The sequence below is a fragment of the Engystomops pustulosus genome, chromosome 3 (assembly GCF_040894005.1).
Source record: "Engystomops pustulosus chromosome 3, aEngPut4.maternal, whole genome shotgun sequence".
In the NCBI taxonomy this organism is placed as follows: Eukaryota; Metazoa; Chordata; class Amphibia; order Anura; family Leptodactylidae; genus Engystomops; species Engystomops pustulosus.
In genome coordinates, this window is record NC_092413.1 from 11,216,488 (window position 1) to 11,238,506 (window position 22,019).

The window sequence follows — 22,019 nt, forward strand, 5'->3', positions numbered from 1 at the left end:
GTGAGGACACGCCCCCAGTATGTATAGAGCGCAGCAGTGTGAGGACACGCCCCCAGTATGTATAGAGCGCAGCAGTGTGAGGACACGCCCCCAGTATGTATAGAGCGCAGCAGTGTGAGGACACGCCCCCAGTATGTATAGAGCGCAGCAGTGTGAGGACACGCCCCCAGTATGTATAGAGCGCAGCAGTGTGAGGACACGCCCCCAGTATGTATAGAGCGCAGCAGTGTGAGGACACGCCCCCAGTATGTATAGAGCGCAGCAGTGTGAGGACACGCCCCCAGTATGTATAGAGCGCAGCAGTGTGAGGACACACCACAGTATGTATAGAGCGCAGCAGTGTGAGGACACACCACAGTATGTATAGAGCGCAGCAGTGTGAGGAAACATTCCCAGTGCACTTGGAAAAGATGCAATCCTGGAATATAAATCCATGTTTCACAGTCCTGCTGCTACTAACAACATACACAAAGAAACGATTCCACATCTCTCCAGCTTGTTGTTTTGTCTGCTTTCATCCAGCGCCGCTCCTGTCCATGAGTTGTGTAAGATATTGCAGCTCAGCTCCATTGAAGTTAATGGGATTGTGCTGCAATACCACACACAACCTGTAGGAGGCGTGTCGTGCTGTTTCAGATCTGTATTGGAAATAATTTTTGCTTATTTTTGTCTCTTAGGGGGAATCTCTCGGTGCAGGGAGTGAAGTGGTGGGCCCGAGTCCTGGGGATCAACTTTTGCCTTTTCATTGTGCTGTTTTTTCTCACAACGCCGTCTATTATTATCTCTACAATGGACAAATTCAATGTCACCAAACCCATCTATTATCTGAATGTAAGGGACTAGGGCGTGTCCAGAGCCCTCTCAGGGGGAAATTTGGGCATAATGTAGATAAGTAATGGGATTTTCAGGTGTCTGTGTGACCATAACTCATAGAGAAAGCCTGTGAGTCCTGCTTCCCCATCCTACTCATAGAGAAAGCCTGTGAGTCCTGCTACCCCCACACCCACTCATAGAGAAAGCCTGTGAGTCCTGCTTCCCCACACCCACTCATAGAGAAAGCCTGTGAGTCCTGCTTCCCCACACCCACTCATAGAGAAAGCCTGTGAGTCCTGCTTCCCCACACCCACTCATAGAGAAAGCCTGTGAGTCCTGCTTCCCCACACCCACTCATAGAGAAAGCCTGTGAGTCCTGCTTCCCCACACCCACTCATAGAGAAAGCCTGTGAGTCCTGCTTCCCCACACCCACTCATAGAGAAAGCCTGTGAGTCCTGCTTCCCCACACCCACTCATAGAGAAAGCCTGTGAGTCCTGCTTCCCCACACCCACTCGTAGAGAAAGCATGTGAGTCCTGCTTCCCCACACCCACTCATAGAGAAAGCCTGTGAGTCCTGCTTCCCCACACCCACTCATAGAGAAAGCCTGTGAGTCCTGCTTCCCCATCCTACTCATAGAGAAAGCCTGTGAGTCCTGCTACCCCCACACCCACTCATAGAGAAAGCCTGTGAGTCCTGCTTCCCCATCCTACTCATAGAGAAAGCCTGTGAGTCCTGCTACCCCCACACCCACTCATAGAGAAAGCCTGTGAGTCCTGCTTCCCCATCCTACTCATAGAGATAGCCTGTGAGTCCTGCTTTACTTTGCTCATCCAGGATCTGCCCCTGATCCATTGTTTCCCCCTGAGACTGTTACCTGTTGTAATTCTTTGCGTTCTCTCTCCGGCTTTTTGGGTATATAAATTATTAATCACCGGAAAATGCTACATAAAATGTGATCAGATGAGAGAAAGGACCGTGGCCTCAGTTTTCTTACTGTGATCCTGGATTTTCTATGTTTTGTCCTTGCAGAACCCAGTGATCAGCCAGTTCTTCCCCACCCTCCTGCTGTGGTCATTCTCGGCATTGCTCCCGACCATCGTGTATTATTCTACTCTCTTCGAGGCCCACTGGACAAAGTAAGATTATGTGTTACTGTTGCTGGTGTGGGACTTGTATGTGCCTGATATGATGTTCTAAGGGGGTCCCACACAGTTCACTTAAGGAAGGCTGCCAAAAACAGTACCATTACTCTTACAGAGGACCGTGGTATTACATCATCCTTGCTTTGAACATGCTATGAACATGCAGCTTCACAGGAAATGGCCACTGACCTCTTAATGTGCTTACTCGCAAGGAACATCCACCTTCACAAGGCAACGCCTTCTAACCTCTACACTTGCAACTTTCCCAAACTGTTGCTCACTGAGCTCTGAATTTGCAGATTCACAAGCATTGCCCACTGAGCTGTGAACTTGCAGCTTCACAAGCAATGCCCACTGAGCTCTGAATTTGCAGCTTCACAAGCAATGTGTACTGAGCTCTGAATTTGCAGCTTCACAAGCAATGCGTACTGAGCTCTGAACTTGCAGCTTCACAAGCAATGGCCACTGAGATCTAAACTTGTAGTTTTATAGGGAACACCCACTGAACTCTCAGCTACATAGGAAACACCCACTGAGCTGTGAACTTGCAGCTCCACAAGCAAAGCCCACTGAGCTGTGAACTTGCAGCTCCACAAGCAAAGCCCACTGAGCTGTGAACTTGCAGCTCCACAAGCAAAGCCCACTGAGCTGTGAACTTGCAGCTTCAAAAGCAATGCCCACTGAGCTGTGAACTTGCAGCTTCAAAAGCAATGCCCACTGAGCTGTGAACTTGCAGCTTCACAAGCAATGCCCACTGAGCTGTGAACTTGCAGCTTCACAAGCAATGCCCACTGAGCTGTGAACTTGCAGCTTCACAAGCAATGCCCACTGAGCTGTGAACTTGCAGCTTCACAAGCAATGCCCACTGAGTTCTGAACTTGCAGCTTCACAAGCAATGCCCACTGAGTTCTGAACTTGCAGCTTCACAAGCTATGCCCACTGAGTTCTGAACTTGCAGTTTTATAGGGAGCACCCACTGAACTCTGAACTTTCAGCTACATAGGGAACAACCACTGAGCTGTGAACTTGCAGCTTCACAAACAATGCCCAGTGAGCTCTAAACTTTTAGTTTTATAGGGAGCACCCACTGAGCCCTGAACTTACAGCTTCACAAGCAATGCCCACTGAGTTTTGACATGCAGCTTCACATGCATGTCTGTATTTTGTAAATTTTACAAATCACAGTTTTCATTTCATCCAACCCTTCGCCTCCTTCATCTACAGCTGAATCTATGATCTTTTTACAGATCTGCTGAAAATCGTATCATGATGCACAAGGTCTACATCTTCCTCATCTTCATGGTGCTGATTTTGCCATCGCTTGGCCTGACCAGGTGGGTATCCTGTATTAGCCACACTTGTCTTCTCCTCAGTATGACTCGAATTGACAGTTTCTCATTTTGCAGCTTAGACTTCTTCTTCCGGTGGCTTTTTGACAAATCCTTGAACACCGATGGAGCTGTCAGACTGGAGTGAGTACGGGGGTTGTATACGATTTGGACATGCTTCTACCATGTGATCTATATATTAATTATTCTCTGTAACTTCCATCGTAGATGTGTCTTCCTCCCAGATCAAGGAGCTTTCTTTGTCAATTACGTCATTGCCTCTGCATTTGTTGGGAACGGGATGGAGCTGCTGCGTCTCCCGGGCCTCATCTTATACACCATCCGCATGATCATGGCCAAGTCTGCTGCAGAGCGACGGAACATAAAGCAGGTACCGATCCCTTTGGTTTTGTCAAAACTTCTGAGATTGATCGAATATGAAATGCAAAGACATTGGAACCTGGATTTCTTTACTGCCAAGAGACACGGACTCTTCTGATCTAGAGGATTCAACAAAACTACTTCCTTGCTGTTCCATTTTGAAGGTTATGGGGTCTCTGCTTGTACTGTTTTGACCAAATAACTTGTTGTTTGGCCAGTGAGTGCCCGCAGAAATTGCCCACCTGAGCCAGGATCTATCCCTATACACAGGTTGTGTGTGATTCTAAAGCTCAGACCGATTAAGTTCCCCCACTGAGTTCTGAACTTGCAGCTTCACAAGCAATGCCCACTGAGCTCTGAAGTTGTAGCTTTACAGGGCACACACACTGAGCTCTGAAGTTGTAGCTTTATAGGGCACACCCACTGAGCCTGAACTTGTAGCTTTACAGGGCACACCCACTGAGCTCTTAACCTGCAGATTTACAGGGCACACCCACTGGGCTCTAAACTTGTAGAATTACAGGTCACGCCCACTGAGATCTGAACTTGTTGCTTTGCAGGGCACATCCACTGAGCTCTAAACTTGTAGCTTTACAGGGCACACCCACTGAGCTCTAAACTTGTAGCTTTACAGGGCACACCCACTGAGCTCTAAACTTGTATCTTTACGGGGCACACCCACTGGGCTCTGAACTTGCAGCTTTACAGGACACACCCACTGAGGTCTGAACTTGTAGCTTTACTGGGCACACCCACTGAACTCTGAACTTGTAGCTTTACAGGGCACACCCACAGGGATCTGAACTTGTAGCTTTACAGAGCACACCCACTGAGCTCTGAACTTGCAGCTTCACTTGCCATTTCAATTCTGAAGCTTATGGGGTCTCTACTCAGCATTGACCCTCCTACACTAGGATCTATCCCTATACACAGCTGGTGTGTGAAACTGAAATGCAATACTAGACACAACCAGTGGACAGGAATGGCGCTGTTTCTCCATACGGCAGCCATGTTTTTCTTGTGAATAGTGTAAGGCTGTACAATGGGTGATGGATGAGATGATTTCCGTGCACTGACACCTGTGTCCTGTAGCACCAGGCCTTTGAGTACCAGTTTGGCGCCATGTACGCCTGGATGTTGTGCGTCTTCACGGTTATCACTGCCTACAGCATCACCTGCCCCATCATTGTGCCTTTTGGTAAGTAACAGGCCCACTAAAAATACCTGGAATAGCCCTCGAAATCTAGAATTGGGCAGCACCCCCTGATAGAAGTAGTTTTAGTTATTATGCCCGATTTTTGTGTTTTTCCCGCACAGGTTTGATCTACATGCTGCTGAAACACATAGTGGACCGGCACAACCTGTACTACGCCTACCTGCCCACAAAACTGGACCGCAAGATCCACTTTGCAGCCGTGAACCAGTCCCTGGCGGCGCCGATCCTCTGCATCATGTGGCTGTTTTTCTTCTCTCTTCTTCGGATGGGTAGGAAGCTTTTATGATTTTATATGTCTTCCAGATTATGTGCCATGGAGGCGGAGCTCTGCTTCAGGGGGATGTACCCGTTTTTAGTGTGACCTCTCTGGCCAATCACTGGCCTCAATGGTCACATGTGACGACATTGTTCTTGCACGTGTTAGGCCTGTGATTGACTTCAATGGCCACGGGATTGGGAACGGAAGGGGAGGGAAATGGGGCCATAAGTGATCACCCCTTTAATAGGGCTTTGTTTTAAAGGGCTAAGACTTATTTCCATATTTAACATGTTTCTCTCTCTTTAGGTCTGAGAGGGGCCACGCTCTTCACTCTGATTATTTTGCTGATCACTATCCTCATCTGTATCTCGTACACTTGTTTCGGCTGCTTCAAGCATCTGAGTCCAATGAATTACAAGGTGAGAGAATAATAATAATAATAATCTTTATTTATATAGCGCCATCAAATTCCGTAGCGCTTTACAGAGAACGTCCCCAATATCAATATCTAGTGATTCGGGTCAATTATCAGCACCAGCTTGTCAGAATACCAGAGAGTGTTATGTGCATAACCACGCCCCTTTCATAGACCACACCCCTTTGACCAATCAAGACATGACACTGCCCCTTTTAAATATTAATTAATTAATTAATTATAAATTCTTTTGATTGTTCTTATTTAAAAACAATTTATCTTTATTAATTGATTTGTAAAGCATTCCCCTATTTTTTTTTTTAACGACTTTTCCTGATCTTCTAACGAGTTTCCCCCCACGCACCGCCCCCCCCCCACCCCCCCCGATTTTCGAACAATTTTCCCCGATTTTCGGTAGGTGTGTTGGAGGCCCATATCTCCGAGAGGTCCTTCAGCTTGATGTTTTTCCTCCGGCTCCAGTTGTCTTGGTCCTCAAGAAGTGCCATCGTGTGGCTAAGCTGCTCATCTTTTTTGCCGAGCTTCTTACGGACCGCCTCTGCACACCCCACGAATTCTTCCTGGGCACATTCCAGGGCTTCAACCCTGTGTCCAAAATGGCGGACGCCCGCTTTAATCTTATTCAGCTCCTTCATCACTGGTTTCAGTGCTGAGGTGATAATGTCCTTGAGGACAGTCCTGGACATGCCTAGTACGTCCGTCTCCCCCATTACCCCCGAGTGCGTGTCCTCCTCGTCAGACTGATCTGCCACATCAGACTCTGGTGAGGCGGGCAGCGCCATCTTGGATCGCGGTGCCGTCGGTGAATGCGGGTCTGTTTTGTATCCGCGGGAGCCGGATTTGAGTCTAGCGGAGGTGAGCTCTGGTGGTTACTGCGGCTGCTGCCACCATACTGACCATGATCAGTGCTTACACCCCTGTAGCTGAGGAGTTCATCGGTGTCTGTGCACAAAGCTCTCGTTCTATGCTGCCATCTCGTGCAGTGGCAAGCTCCGCCCCCCGATTTTCAAACAAGTTTTTGAATGAGTTTCCCCCGATTTTGGAACTGGTTTCGACCGATTCCCCCCCCCCCCCCCCCGGATCTTCGAACGAGTTTTCCCCCTTCCCCCGGATCTTCGAACGAGTTTTCCCCCCTCCCCCGGATCTTCGAACGAGTTTTTCCCCCTCCCCCGGATCTTCAAACGAGTTTTTCCCCCTCCCCCGGATCTTCGAACGAGTTTTTCCCCCTCCCCCGGATCTTCGAACGAGGTTTTCCCCCCTCCCCCGGATCTTCGAACGAGTTTTCCCCCTGATTTGTAACCCGTTCCCAGGGGCGGCTATATTGAGTCATATTCTGTATTTCTTATGGTCTTACACATGTTATATCATATCTGATTTCTCTTCAGATACTTGAATCTTTTGGAGCGGACACAATAGCGGAGGGAGCCCCCTGGAAATCAACAGTAAGCTTATCTGTTATGTAAAATATCTTAAAGTCCCCCCAATATCTAGACTGGACGATCAAATCCCTCCAGTCAATTGTGCACTGCACTTAATCCGATATTTCTCATTGCAGATGTACGTCCCCAGCGTATTGATGACTCCGCCATCCGAGACCACCAAACTGGATAATGACCCCCAACCATCGTATGGAGCCATGGAGGAGACCGAGACACCAGACGAGGGCCGCCACGTAACATGGGACGTCCCAGAGTCCTAATCTATGCATATATCGCAGTCCCAGCGAAACAGCAGTGACCAAACAGAGCGGTGGATGGGAAGTAACACAATGATGGGAGTCATCCTTCTATAAGAGCTGCAATGATGCGAGTTTTGGACATTGCAAACAGAGCAGGCCCTCTAAAAGGGTTTGTCTCGTCCATGTGCTCTTTATGGCTCATGTACATCCTAAAATTTGCCCCTATATAGTAAAAGCACAAAGAAATGGGAATTGACTTTTCACCAGCAGAGGGCGACAATGTTTCCTGAGTGAGTCCTTAGTTTAAGAAGAATAACCCCTTTAAGTGCAACTACACTTCAAAATTCTAGAAATTTTTGTCCTTTTTTTTTTTTTTCTTTCACTTTTTTGATTCACAACCAGAAATGGTGGTCACTGAGGATACAAGGGATACGAAAATCACGGCACGCTGCGTAGTTTGATTTATAATGAAGGTAGTATTCAATAGAAGCACAGTCGTATGTCTCTGACATGGAGCACCAAATGGCGACACACATGTTCTGGGATATTACAGGGTCTTGGAACAAAGCAAGATGGCTAAACGTATGTTCTTGTAGAAATCTTATGCAAATGAGGAGGTCGGTGCACCATGGGTGTGGCCTCTAGATCCAGTGCACCGGACCTTGAGGCCACGCCCCCAGTGCACCATAATTCTCACTTACATATATATAAAAATCAAGATTTTCTTGTGCTGAAAACTCCCTCTCCAAGGTCATATGTAGTGTTTATGGGCACAGGGAGACTCTTAATAGGTGAAGCAATTAGGGTCTCCATAAGTGGAGCAACAATTTATCGACCTCCATATCCCCTAAAGCGCCGCAGCAGCCATAAGGGATCCTGATTTCATGTACCGATGCCAAAAACTTGTACATATACTACAGTCATATAGTAATATATGGATGTATATCGTTTTATAAATAAATGATTCGAAAAGAAAATTGTGTCATTGCCCGTGAACCATGAATGGCGCCGCGTCTCCTCAGTGGTCAGACTGTGTCACTGCAGCAATGACAGTGAATGGGGTTGTAGGTGCTGCTTCCAGATCCTACAGGGACCCCAAGCGATCGGACCTATACTAAGGGGGGGTCTACAGGATAGGGGCAGGTTGGTCTGTAGGTGGGTAATATTAATAATTCTTTATATAGCGCACACAGATTACGCTGCGCTGCACAGAACTTGTCATATCACTCCCTGTCCCCAATGGGGCTCACAATCTTATCACCCTACCAGTATGTTTTTTGGAGTGTGGGAGGAAACCGGAGGATCCAGAGGAAACCCACTCAAACACGGAGAGAACATACAAACTCTTTGCAGATGTTGACCCTGGGACTTGAACCCAGGACCCCAGCGCTGCAAGGCTGCAATGCTAACCACTGAGCCACCGTGAATATTATACCATCTGCACTCATACAGAGCAGCTGATCTTCATGGCGAGTAGATCCCCTCCAGGTAATAAAGCATATGGACACTCCCTTTAACTGATGCATCTAAGAATAAAAATTATTACGTCTAATTACAATCACACTTTATTTAAAGGGATGGAAAAATTTTAGACAATTCATCATAGACTACAACTATGCCCTACCGCTATGAATCATGGGAACAGTAATAATTACCAAACCGGACCGGGCGCTGCAAGACATATATGTGATGTTATTTGGCCTGTGACTCCCCATGATAAAGATGGATTAACCGTGAGATGACTGGATATTATAATAATTAGACATAACTCCTTGTATCCTCGGAATGGTGTCATATAATTCCCAGACGGATGTTATGATCCGGATGGTCTTCATTATTCATTATGGATATGGATATTTATTATTATACATTGCTCCCATAATGAATTGAGACCTCTATAATAAACAATAATATACGTTGTCCCTTTAATTGAGACCCCCATATATATTATTAATCATTATAGAGGGTCTCAATTTATTATTAGGACAATATATTAGTATATATTACAGTGGGCGCTATATAATAATAATTTTAGGGTGGGCAATATGTGGTTTATAATATCGATGATCAGGGAGTGTGATATATAATGATTACATTTGGGTCACTATATCATCAGTCTTTAGGGGGGAGGTCAAGATATATATATTTTTTAATTAGGGCTGAATCATTTTCTCAGTATAATAAATGAATGGGGGTTGTATCCAAATATTACAACTTATTTTGTCTCTATATCACAGGGGGAGATTTATCAGAAGTGCCTGAGAGCAAATTTGTTCTAGTTGTTCATGGCAACCAATTAGCTCAGCTTTTATTTTAAACCCTGCTGTGGGAAAACAAAGCTGAACTCTGATTGGTTGCAATGAGCAACTAGAACAGTTTTGCTCTCGGGCACTTCTGATAAATCTCCCCCGCAGTGTATATTTGAGATATTCATGGGGCGCGGTGTGGTCCATTGTAGTGTGAGGGTTATATATTATTTAGGAGCACAGCGGTCGTATTCAAAATACACTTTGATATTTTTAGTTGCACAGTGTGGAGATGTGCAGTATGGGGTGGTGAATATAGCAGTGATAAGTCACAGCTGGGAGAGTCCTCCGTGTACTTGATGGAGCAGATCATCACCTCTGAGTTACTAGATGATGTCTTTACCGGTGTCTGATCAGTAGTCACTGGGGCACATTTACTTACATGGTCCCGCAAAGTTCACGAATTGCGGAGTGTCCGAAGATTATTCACGCGATTCACTAAGATCGTGCGCCCGATATCCTGCATGTGTCGCTTTCCCGCTCAGGTCCCCGGAGTTCTCCTTCTTCCTGGTGCATGTAAGTGCATTGTCCGTGTATAATGCGCTGTGCGGGGAGTCACTAAGATCCTGCGCCCGATATCCTGCATGTGTCACTTCCCTGCTCAGGTCCCTGGAGTTCACCTTCTTCTTCCTGGTACATGTAAGTGCATTGTCCGTGTATAATGCGCTGTGCGGGGGGTCACTAAGATCGTGCGCCCGATATCCTGCATGTGTCGTTTCCCCGCTCAGGTCCTTGTAGTTCACCTTCTTCTTCCTGGTACATGTAAGTGCATTGTCCGTGTATAATGCGCTGTGCGGGGGGTCACTAAGATCGTGCGCCCGATATCCTGCATGTGTCGTTTCCCCGCTCAGGTCCTTGTAGTTCACCTTCTTCTTCCTGGTACATGTAAGTGCATTGTCCGTGTATAATGCGCTGTGCGGGGAGTCACTAAGATCGTGCCCCCGATATCCTGCATGTGTCGTTTCCCCGCTCAGGTCCCCGGAGTTCACCTTCTTCTTCCTGGTGCATGTAAGTGCATTGTCCGTGTATAATGCGCTGTGCGGGGAGTCACTAAGATCCTGCACCCGATATCCTGCATGTGTCGTTTCCCCGCTCAGGTCCCCGGAGTTCACCTTCTTCTTCCTGGAGCATGTAAGTGCATTGTCCTTGTATAATGCGCTGTGCGGGGAGTCACTAAGATCGTGCGCCCGATATCCTGCATGTGTTGCTTCCCCGCTCAGGTCCCCGGAGTTCACCTTCTTCTTCCTGGTGCATGTAAGTGCATTGTCCGTGTATAATGTGCTGTGCGGGGAGTCACTAAGGTCCTGCACCCGATATCCTGCATGTGTCGCTCCCCGCTCAGGTCCTTGGAGTTCTCCTTCTTCTTCCTGGTGCATGTAAGTGCATTGTCCCTGTATAATGCGCTGTGCGGGGAGTCACTAAGATCATGTGCCCGATATCCTGCATGTCTTGCTTCCCCGCTCAGGTCCCTGGAGTTCACCTTCTTCTTCCTGGTGCATGTAAGTGCATTGTCCGTGTATAATGCGCTGTGCGGGGAGTCACTAAGATCGTGCACCCAATATCCTGCATGTGTCACTTCCCCGCTCAGGTTCCCGGAGATCGCGGGCGACACAATCCCAGGGCAAACCCCTGTTAAATACCTGTCTTAGCGGCGCAAATCCCGAAAACCCTGAACAGTCCGACGAAAGTGAGATCCGCAACCCTTAGTAAATAAGCCCCACTGACTAGGTGGTTAAAGGCTAATTTGTAATCGTCATCAACTACACCTAAAACTATCAGAAAAATACCAGCGCTGCAACACAGGAACAAATCAAACAGAAAATTCAACACAATATTTTACATTTTGAAAAAATATTACAAAAAAAATAATCCAAATAGTCCTGGTTCTCAAGGGGTTAATAGAAACCTCTGGGTGACACCTTGCTGAAGCCGGCCCCTTATTCATCCAGTTTCTTACTCACCTGAAATGTTTTATTGGTATTAAATTCGTGACTTATGACTAAAAGAATCTTAATAATAAAATATGCATCGCCTGATGTCACTGGGGGGGGGAGGGAAATTAGGTGAAAAAAAAAAAAGCAGGAATTTCTGGCAGAAAAATGGGCATGAAAAAGTGTGATTTAAAGGGTCAGAACCACACACTGGTTACATACAGGGGTTGAAGCTCTGCACCAAATTTACTCAAAGTGGAATTTTCCAAAAGTGTTTTTTGGGGGTAATGGTCCACTTTGTATTTTGCTTTGGTGATTTTAGGGGTTAAATTATATTGCGGCACTGATATCACACTGCCAACTTGCAGTGGGGGTTGCAATCCATTAAAGAGTTAAATTTAGCCTGGCATAAAGGGCTGTTTGTTGGCTGCGTTGGATCAGTGGCCCAATATTATTTGACCCCTTAAGGGTGATGGCACGCGTGGCGTTTTGTAGTCCGTTTTTTAAGCATGAGTTTTGAATCCGTTTTTGACCGTTATTGTCCGTTTTCCCAATTATCCTAATAGATAAACAGGTTGTAAGCAGCCAAACGCTTGGTAAAAGGTCCAAAGCAGTCAAAAGCAGATGCGTTTTCAAAAACGGGTGCGCTTTGAAAACGGACTGAAACGCATGCTAAAAAACGGACTAAAAGCGCCACGTGTGCCATCACCCTAAAAACGCCAAAAGCATTCATTACCCACTTTGATACCAGCTTTCATACCCAGAACCACTGTGCCAGGCGAATCTGAACAATGATGGGGGACATCACCTTGTGTATGTTGTGCATTGTTGGATCAGTGGCCCAAAGTGACTTAACCCTTTACATTCACAAGTTTCTCCATAAGTTAAATAAGTGACCATGTTTTACGCCCAGAACCACTTTGAACGCTCATTCAAATTATTAAAATATCCGGTTTCCTGCTAAGATGCCAGTGTTTATGCCCGGAACCACCGAGTCAGGCTTAATTTAATACTGGGCATTCCCTTCGTATTTTGGCACGGTGGGAACGCTTGTTTAACCCTTTGTAAACAGCGGCTACTTCAATGAGAATTCCAGAGTGAAGTTTCCAGTACAGCCGGTGCGCACGCCCAGTGTGGTGTAACCTGAGCTTAGGTTTGTTTACCAGCTCCAGACCGGGCCAGGCCCAGACCCTGCCCTAGGCCGCAGCAGCTCCACCCCTGATACAACAGGTCTGTGCAGAGTTTTGTGAGTCACTGGCTGGCAGCAAGGTGCGGTCTCCCTCTTGTAAGAGGTCCTGCCTGTCCCCAGGACTCACTCGGAAGCAGGACGACTACGCGGAACCAACCTTTACCCCAACGCGTCCAAACTCAACGCCGGCAACATGTTCAAGTGCGGCATCGCCTATCCCCGCTGCAAATGGATCCTGCCTCTGCTGCTGCTCTGTGCCATCATCTTCGATATCATCGCTCTGGCCGGGAAGGGCTGGGTGGAGACCGAGTCTGGACGGGAGTACGCTTCTCTATGGGAGCGCTGCTTAGTTAACAACAATGCGTGCACTTCTCTTATGGACTACGGTGAGTCCTGGCCCCAGACACATGGGGTGCAGAAAATCTGCTGCGGATTACAGTAACTATTGTGCTCAATATGAATTTTCTTTTGTACTTCTGTAATTTTTCACAGTTGATTTTCTTCTCTTTCAATGCGAAAGGAGAGATCCGGATGAAAGTCTGCGGCAAATTCACACGTATTGCATGCAGATTGTCATGCGGATTTGTTGGACTCCTGAGATGCATATAATGTAGTTGTGAAACTACAACTCCCAGCGTGCACACCAGCTCACCAACGACCATAGATGGGATTAATGCATGCTGAGAGTTATAGTCTCACAATATCTGATGTAACAGACCCCTACCCTAAACGGTCAGGAGGATGAACTATATATTCACCAGTGAGATGGCTTCCGGTCAGTGTCCTATACCTTTATCCAGATGTAGCAGAGCTCTACATGTCAGTTTGCGTACCGCACATAGGTTCTCGTAGCATGACGGCTAATGTTATTTACTAATCCAGCTCTGCTACATCTGTTTTAGCTAAAGGCGCTCTCCTCACGGTCGGTCTGGTGGAGGCAATCCGTCTCAGGTTTACATTCTGTGCGGTGGCCCTTTTAGAGAGCAAAGATCAATGGTTTCTGGTATCAGCAGATTGTAAATACGGAACTGGAACCGATGACAACAAAACAGCCGGGGGCGTGCGATGTGCACAGATGACCTTGTAGCTTGAGGTTGGGACATGCTTTTTAGATATAGACGACTTAAGGTCAGTCTTAGACCATTTTCGGTACCGTATGTCAACAATATTTCAGTCTTAAAGGACATCAACCACCAGGATGAAGGATTGTAAACCAAGCACACTGATATACTGGTGTGTGCCCCCTCTGGCAGGATCTGCTCTTCTTTAAGATTCCTATGTTCTTGTTTTTAAGAAAAAAAATGCTTTAAAATTATGCAAATGACACCGAGGGGCTCCACAGTCCATTAACATCTATGGAGCCTGAAGCCCCTCAGACTGATTTGCATAATTTTAAAAAACCTTTTTTGAAAAAAACAAGGCATAAGAACCTAAAAGAAGAGCGGATCCTGCCAGAGGGGGCACACACCAGTATGCCAGTGTGCTTGGTTTACAATCCTACATCCTGGTGGTAGATTTCCTTTAAGGACTACTGACCATTATGAAATATGGTCCATGTTCATCAATAGGTGGCCCAACCAATTACTTTCTGTAGCGTGCTGTTAGGGATAGTTGATTTGTACGACCGTATTACACGTATATACATGGACGCTATTTAGGTCAAGTAAAAAAATGTTTCCATGACAATCACTTTACGTGACAGAAATTTATAAGAAAACATGTTGTCATCAAAATGTCTGAGTAGTGCGGCCTCAGGCTGGTGTACAGCACATTCATAGACATGTCGTATGGCTGCTGGTAGTGTAGTCTATGGGTCCCCGCACTATGGGCCTTTTTTACCTCATACATACATGTCCTTTATTTTAGGTTCTTTTGAGATATTTCTGGGTAAAACCAAAAATAGAAAGAGGCCTGAGCTCAGTTTACTGTGAACAGCTGCAAAAATACTTCATGATGGAAGAAACCTTTGTGGGGGACAGTAGAGCAGTTTTTTTGTCCTGGTCAGACGGCCATACTGGACCCAGACTGACTCTGTAATTTATAATCCAGTCATAACTCCGTGATTTTGGGCTTCCAGGTTCCTACACAGTATTGGGTTCATAAAATATGGCCGACATTTCACAGACGTGTCTTTTAACATTTGCCCCTGATGGTCATGATTTTTGTCAAATAATACAATGATATAGGCTCATTTACATCAAGCAAAGTATAGTGACATAGGCAGCCATGGTTGCTATGGTGATGATTCCCCCTCCATTAGCGGCGGCCATTTCTGTTTACACAGGGCAAAGTGGCACAGAAAATCCTGCCTAGGCCGGATTACGGCCATGTTTAGGTTGGTTGTACCATTGCTCCCCTTTCAAGCTAAGGAGAAGCTCCAGGGTCCTCCATGTAATCCCGTGGCCTCCTCCAGGTCACAGCCCTCTTACATTTTTGACATTCCTGGAGGCTGAGGATTTCTTCTTATGTCTGTCAGTGTGTCCAGGTCTCTTGTTAGGAACATAAATCTTCTAGAATGGACTGTAAAGAAAATTTTTTGGGTTCCTGCCCCCCAAGTTTATACATTTTCTTTCATATACCAAATCTGCTGCAGAAAATTAACTCGCCGACGATTATCAAATCTTCACCAAAAGTCCAGTGGTGCAACTAGTAGAGGTAGGGCCCCATAGCTAACTTCTGAATGGGGCCCACATACCTGGTAAAAAATATACAAACAGTGTATAAACACCATATACACAGGCACATTCACATTTAGAGCATATACACATCACAAATACACACATATCCCAGGTGCCGGGGGCCCCATGATACTGTGGGGCCCATAGCAGTTGCTATGGCTGCTTCCACTGTAGTTACGCCCCTGCACAAGTCAATGTGCAATTTAAAAAAAAATCTGTATTTGGGACTGAACACTTTGTGGGGACCTGGACTCCCAGCAGCATAGTCGCCTATCATAATGTCTGTCCCAGCTTAGAAGCCAAAGCTATGGCAATTCCTGGAGGGTGTCCCCGCTGCAAACAATCACTGTCCTGCACAGTTAGGCCCCTTCTACACTGGCGTTTTTCACGCGCGAGTTCTGCGCGTGCATTTGACGCTCAGAACTCGCATTGCACTCTGTCCCATTGTATTCAATGGGTCTTTCTCCATTTGCGTGGTTTTCAACGCGCGTGCTTGCGTTCGTTTGCACGCGCGTCAAAATCGCAGCATGCTCTATTTTTGCGAGTCACGCGCAATTTTCACGCACCATTCAAGTCTATGGAGATGCATCAAGAACGCATTGCACTCGCAATCATTGCAAGTGCAATGCGAGTGCAATGCGTTTTTAACGTAAGGGTTGCTAGGTGACCAGAATAACATTATTTCCCCTGCTCGCGAACGATCATTTAATTAATAAAACACAGTGAAGAACAGTGAAGAATAGAATAAAATCATTGTACACAGTGAACACAGTGACCACAGGATCATTTAAGATAAAAACACAGTGCAGAACACAGTGCAGAATAGATTACAGATGTTCGGCACATCTGCTTACTTGTCGGGAGATGCGCGCGGAGCGGTGCGAACAAAATAGCATGTGAAGAACAATATATATGTGTGAAGAAGACTTTGCAGATGTATGGAAACATCTGCAATGTGTTCTTTACACACATATATATTGTTCTTCACATGCTATTTTGTTCGCACCGCTCCGCGCGTATCTCCCGACAAGTAAGCAGATGTGCCGAACATCTGTAATCTATTCTGCACTGTGTTCTGCACTGTGTTTTTATCTTAAATGATCCTGTGGTCACTGTGTTCACTGTGTACAATGATTTTATTCTATTCTTCACTGTTCTTCACATCTGCTAAATTGTCGGGAGATAATATACGCGCGGAACAGTGAAGAATAGATCGCAGATGTTTGCAAATTATAAGAAGACATTATTTTTCAATTAAATAACACATTTTAATCCCAAACCATGGTCCCTTTGAAATATGCTCGAGTCTCCCATTGAATCGTGCGTCAAAAATGCGCCGAAAACGCAACAAAAACGCAAATTACTCTTTAGGAAAAATGGAACAAAAACGCAGCAAAAACGTCAGTTTTTCACGCATTGCACCCGCACGTGAAACGCAACGCTAGTGTGCAAGAGGCCTAAGGCCTCTTGCACACTAGCGTTGCGTTTCACGTCAGGGTGCAATGCGTGAAAAACTGACGTTTTGGCTGCGTTTTTGTTCCATTTTTCCTTGGAGTAATTTGCGTTTTTGCGTTTTTCACGCGCGTGTTGTTAGCGTTGTTTTTGCGTTTTCGGCGCATTTTTGACGCGCGTTTCAATGGGAGACTCGAGCAGTTTTCAAAGGGACCATGATTTGGGATTAAAATGTGTTATTTAATTGAAAAATAATGTCTTCTGATAATTTGCAAACATCTGCGATCTATTCTTCACTGTTCCGCGCGTATATTATCTCCCGACAATTTAGCAGATGTGAAGAACAGTGAAGAATAGAATAAAACCAGTGAACACAGTGAACACAGTGAACACAGGATCATTTAAGATAAAAACACAGTGCAGAACACAGTGCAGAATAGATTACAGATGTTCGGCACATCTGCTTACTTGTCGGGAGATACGCGCGGAGCGGTGCGAACAAAATAGCATGTGAAGAACAATATATATGTGTGTAAAGAACACATTGCAGATGTTTAAATACATCTGCAATGTGTTCTTCACACATATATAGTGTTCTTCACATGCTATTTTGTTCGCACCGCTCCGCGCGTATCTCCCGACAAGTAAGCAGATGTGCCGAACATCTGTAATCTATTCTGCACTGTGTTCTGCACTGTGTTTTTATCTTAAATGATCCTGTGTTCACTGTGTTCACTGGTTTTATTCTATTCTTCACTGTTCTTCATTGTGTTTTTTTAATTAAATGATCGTTCGCGAGCAGGGGAAATACTGTTATACTGGTCACCTAGCAACCCTTACGTTTAAAACGCATTGCACTCGCATTGCACTTGCAATGTTTGCGAGTGCAATGCGTTTTTGATACGTCCCCATAGACTTGAATGGGGCGTGAAAAATGCGCGTGAATCGCAAAAATAGAGCATGCTGCGATTTTGACGCGCGTGCAAACGAACGCAAGCACGCGCGTTGAAAACCACGCAAATGGAGAAAGACCCATTGAATACAATGGGACAGAGTGCAATGCGAGTTCTGCGCGTCAAATGCACGCGCAGAACTCGCGCGTGAAAAACGCCAGTGTAGAAGGGGCCTAAGTGACTGCGTTCCTAAAAATTTACATTCCATACATGGCAGAAGTCATGCTACATGGCTCAGCCATATAAAGCCAGTGACACACTGTAACGCAGGCATCAGCACAATAAGCAGGTGATTCACGCCGCAGCCACCCACATGTAATGTCCCAGTTCCACCATGTCATTAGGGTGGAGACCAAGCCTGCTGCAGGGCTGGGTGTAGCGTGGAGATTTTATCAACGTCTTGTAAAAATCTTGGTAGTCAATCTGGTTTTCCTTCACCTCAAACATTTTTGTATAATAGGTCTATAGGGTCCAGGTTATATCTAGTATTGCAAAACAGCCTAGTCAATTGAATTGCACTAAGAGGCAGTACCCAACTCAACCTGAAGACTGGAGTGGTGTTGTTTTGTAAGTGAACAGCCATTATTTTCCATGATTTGAACAGCCCCTTTAAATTGAAATTGACAACTAGGTGTGGAGTTCATATAGATCTTCCTGAAGCATAAACAGGCAATGTAAATAGTCACAGAAAGTGTCACAGTATAAGGGGCACAACTGTAAATAATAATAATAATTCTTTATATAGCGCACACAGATTACTCAATGCTGCACAGAGCATGACAAATTGGTCCCTGTCCCTATGGGTTTCACAATCTAAACAACCTACCAGTATGTTTTGGAGTGTGGGAGGAAACTGGAGGACCCGGAGGAAACCCACGCAGACATGGAGAGAACATACAAACTCTTTGCAGATGTTGACCTGGGTGGGACTTGAACCCAGGACTCCAGTGTTGGTCAATTTATTCATATATTTTCTGGAAGAATAACAGAGGATCAGCACAATTTAGAGTAGAATTGTATGAAAATGATGTTTGTATGCAAATGCAATCATTATTTTTTACAGAATTTTCCGGACATGATTCGGCTTTCTCTCGCAGTCTGCTTATTGACGAGCAAGCTGCTCGTATGTTCTGATAAAGGGTCAATAACCTTTCAATAAATTTGGCAGAAATCAACATTACAGGTGAAACCAACTTCCCAGCAGGACAGATAGAAATCCATTGAGGTTTCAGATTGCATGGAAGTTCTATGGAGAGGGGAGGGGGGTGAGTCACAGCAGATGATGATCCTCAGAAGTAAAACTCATTTCATTAAAGATTGGTGACAGTTCTGATACGCTTCATGTCAATTTATCAGTTTTCATGTCCTCTTTTTTTTTTTCCAGCCTGGGGTAAAGCGACTGCTGCTCTAATGATCATCGGCATCATCATCCTCATCCTCTGCTTCATCCTCTCCTTTGTCGGCCTGTGTGTACCTCGTCTGTCTCTGCTCAGAGTCATCGGGGCTCTTCTCTTTTTGGCTGGTAAGTTTAGTCCATTCTTCTATACATACATGTAATATTCTTGTGTTGCGTTGGGCACTATTGGGCTGATTTGAGATGTCTGGGTCCTGGGGACCCTGACATATACTCATCCATTATCACTACTCACTGGGGCACATTTACTTACCCGGTCCCGTCGCGATCCCCGATCTGGACTGTCCGACGAAGATTAAGTCCGGCGCAATTAACCAAGATCGTGCGCCCGATATCCTGCATGTGTCGCTTCCCTGCTGAGGTCTGCCGGACTTCACCTTCTTCTTCCTGGTGCATGTAAGTGCTGATCTTGCGACACAATTTGAATTTTAAATCACGCGCTTAGTCCTAATCAGTTGGGTTGTCCGATGGCTACGCCCCCTGATTTGGGTCACTTGAAAGCACCAAAATCCGTGTGCCAAAAACCCCTGTTAAATGTGGCGCAAATCAGAAATAGTCGGAAAACCCGACGGAAATGCGGTGTGCGGACCCTTAGTAGATGTGCCCCAATATCTCCTTGTTGACCCACTGTTTCATACTATATCCAGTCCGGTACCATAGTCCCGGGGGAGGCAGTGGTCACAGAGTCATTGGTGAGCCTAGACGACTATCCTGCTGTAAGTCAAAGTCGCCATAAAATGTACAGTCCAGGAAATTCGGTAGAAACACAAATCGAGTTTGTTGGACTGAATTTGTCTTATGGTATGTCCTTCAAGATTGTAGATGCCCGCACTGCCTTAGGGAGTCCATAAGGTGCACAGATTTTGCATTAACCCGTATACCTCTGGCAGTATGGACTATTATCTTCAGCCCATTTAATCGATCTGGATACTGACGCTTCTGCTCTTCTCAGTTGCCCTGCAGGTGTGCGCTCTGGTCATCTACCCCGTGAGGTTCACCTCCGACGTGGCTACCAATTTGGAGAGCTACCTGTACAGCTGGACCTATGGCTTCGGTTGGGGCAGTACCATCATCATGTTCGGCTGTGGAATCTTCTTCTGCTGTCTCCCCAACTTTGAGGATGAACTCCTGGGCAACGTCAAGACCAAATACTTCTATACATCCTCCTAAACTTCAAGACTTTTCTCTTGTTTTCTGGAACCTTTGGAAAGAGACTGTGTCAGATTTTTGAGCGATCGGGTTTATAAATTTGTACATTTGACCAGACAAAAACGTCATCGCCCGATGAGATGTGTATATTTTTTTCTACCGCTAATATTTGTACTTGACTAGAATTTTCTATTGGCTTTGTCATGTTGCTTATAAGATCTCATCTTTAGTTTAGCATTTAGAGGTCCCGTCCAACATCACGTGCAAAAAATGTAACCAATTTTTTGGATCTACTCCACTAAACTGGTTACATTTTTGGCAGATTTAGGACCCAGACAATGGGGAGTCTGCTGCACTACCAAAGGGAGGATCCCCTGATTTTGTTGCTACTTTATCCAGTTGACATTAGCGCTAGATATCGGAGGTGGTTTATGACCAAGTGTAGGCCACAATCTGGTGGGGTCTTTGCACATCAATGCAGTTGAGCGAGGTTTAAGGGGACAGAACCATGGACCAAGTTTGGTGGACTAACTTTTATACAACTGCATAGATGAGTGTTTGGGTGACACCTACCCCCCACACTTGGCTCAGCTGTTCCCTTTAAGAACCTGAGATCTGGGCATGTTGAAATCCAACACCATCATCTCAACACCAGCTGTCAGGAAACCTCATTAGATGGTCCACAGGGTTGTCCGACGTTAATGTATTTGTCCGGCTTTAGTGTCCACCTCTTGGGTATCGTATGATATTGTGATATTTTGTTGGGTGCTTTGGTATTGGCAAGATGCTTAACATAATAAAAATTGACACCTTATTCATTTGTGAGGTTTAATGTAGCAAATAAACCAGGATCCCTTTTAACGAGGGCCTTTCATCACATTCACCCCATTATGGGTTCTGTTCCACCGATTCCGGCACAGTTGGAATTTTTTCTCTAGCTCCTACCATTCCTGAGTAAATGGTGCCATTAAGTATGGCATCCAAAATGCTAATTTGGCTCTCTACTGTCAGGTGGGATGTATGAACTTGCTTAGAACCGCCCACTTGACAGTAGAGAGTCAAAAACTAACAACTGTGATTGTTCTGGAATGGTGGGGGCTAGAGAAAAAATTCCAACTGTGCCGGAATCAGTGGGACAACCCCTAAATACAGATGTACCGTATAGCATTGGTTAAAGGTCCTCCTTAAATGGGTTTTCTGGCTTGGGGAGCAGTGAAAAGGCTTAGTAGAGACATAAGGACTTCATCTCACTAGATATTAGACCTAACTGGGAAAGCCTGTTCACCAGTCCTGAGGTTTTATGGTGTAAAGTGATTGTAGTGTTTTACATATTTTTTCCGATACCTGAATGTTTCTTTGTTTTTTTTTTTACATTTGTGTTTTAGTAATATTAGGTTTTGCTTGTAAGGGTGGAAGGGATTAAAAAACAGAAAACTAAAAGTTGCTTTGCCGTAGTTTGAACCAAATGTTGTCTCGTCCTTCTTTAGTACATGATATTTATTCTACATTGTCTTATATGTTTGGTAATAATTATGCAAATCAGAGCCTGCCCCTGATGCACATGTGACTTTAGGCAAATCAGGCTCCACCTCTGGTGCACAAAAAAGAAAAGGAGCTTTTCATCGTTATCGGTCACAGCAAGGAGGTAAGTGCCCCTACCATCCAGGGTTTTCATGTGATGAGCACATTGCGAG

The 22,019-nt window shown here is 45.5% G+C and overlaps 2 protein-coding genes across 2 annotated transcripts in view; both read left to right on the top strand.

The window, feature by feature from the left end:
• TMEM63A (transmembrane protein 63A) overlaps window positions 1-8,230 on the top strand; it is a 60,500-nt gene extending 52,270 nt beyond the window's left edge. The window contains 10 exon segments of the mRNA XM_072140024.1: window positions 678-831; window positions 1,846-1,952; window positions 3,206-3,292; window positions 3,365-3,430; window positions 3,515-3,677; window positions 4,760-4,865; window positions 4,985-5,152; window positions 5,449-5,561; window positions 6,961-7,017; window positions 7,131-8,230. Coding sequence (XP_071996125.1) covers window positions 678-831; window positions 1,846-1,952; window positions 3,206-3,292; window positions 3,365-3,430; window positions 3,515-3,677; window positions 4,760-4,865; window positions 4,985-5,152; window positions 5,449-5,561; window positions 6,961-7,017; window positions 7,131-7,274 — 1,165 coding nt within the window. The 3' untranslated portion in view covers window positions 7,275-8,230.
• A 4,479-nt stretch (window positions 8,231-12,709) lies between these two features.
• Window positions 12,710-21,791, top strand: LOC140120959 (p53 apoptosis effector related to PMP-22-like). The gene is made up of 3 exons (XM_072140025.1): window positions 12,710-13,065; window positions 19,147-19,284; window positions 20,129-21,791. Exons 1-3 carry the CDS (start codon window positions 12,873-12,875, stop codon window positions 20,344-20,346), a joined length of 549 nt encoding a protein of 182 aa, XP_071996126.1. The 5' UTR covers window positions 12,710-12,872; the 3' UTR covers window positions 20,347-21,791.
• Window positions 21,792-22,019: the final 228 nt, after the last annotated feature.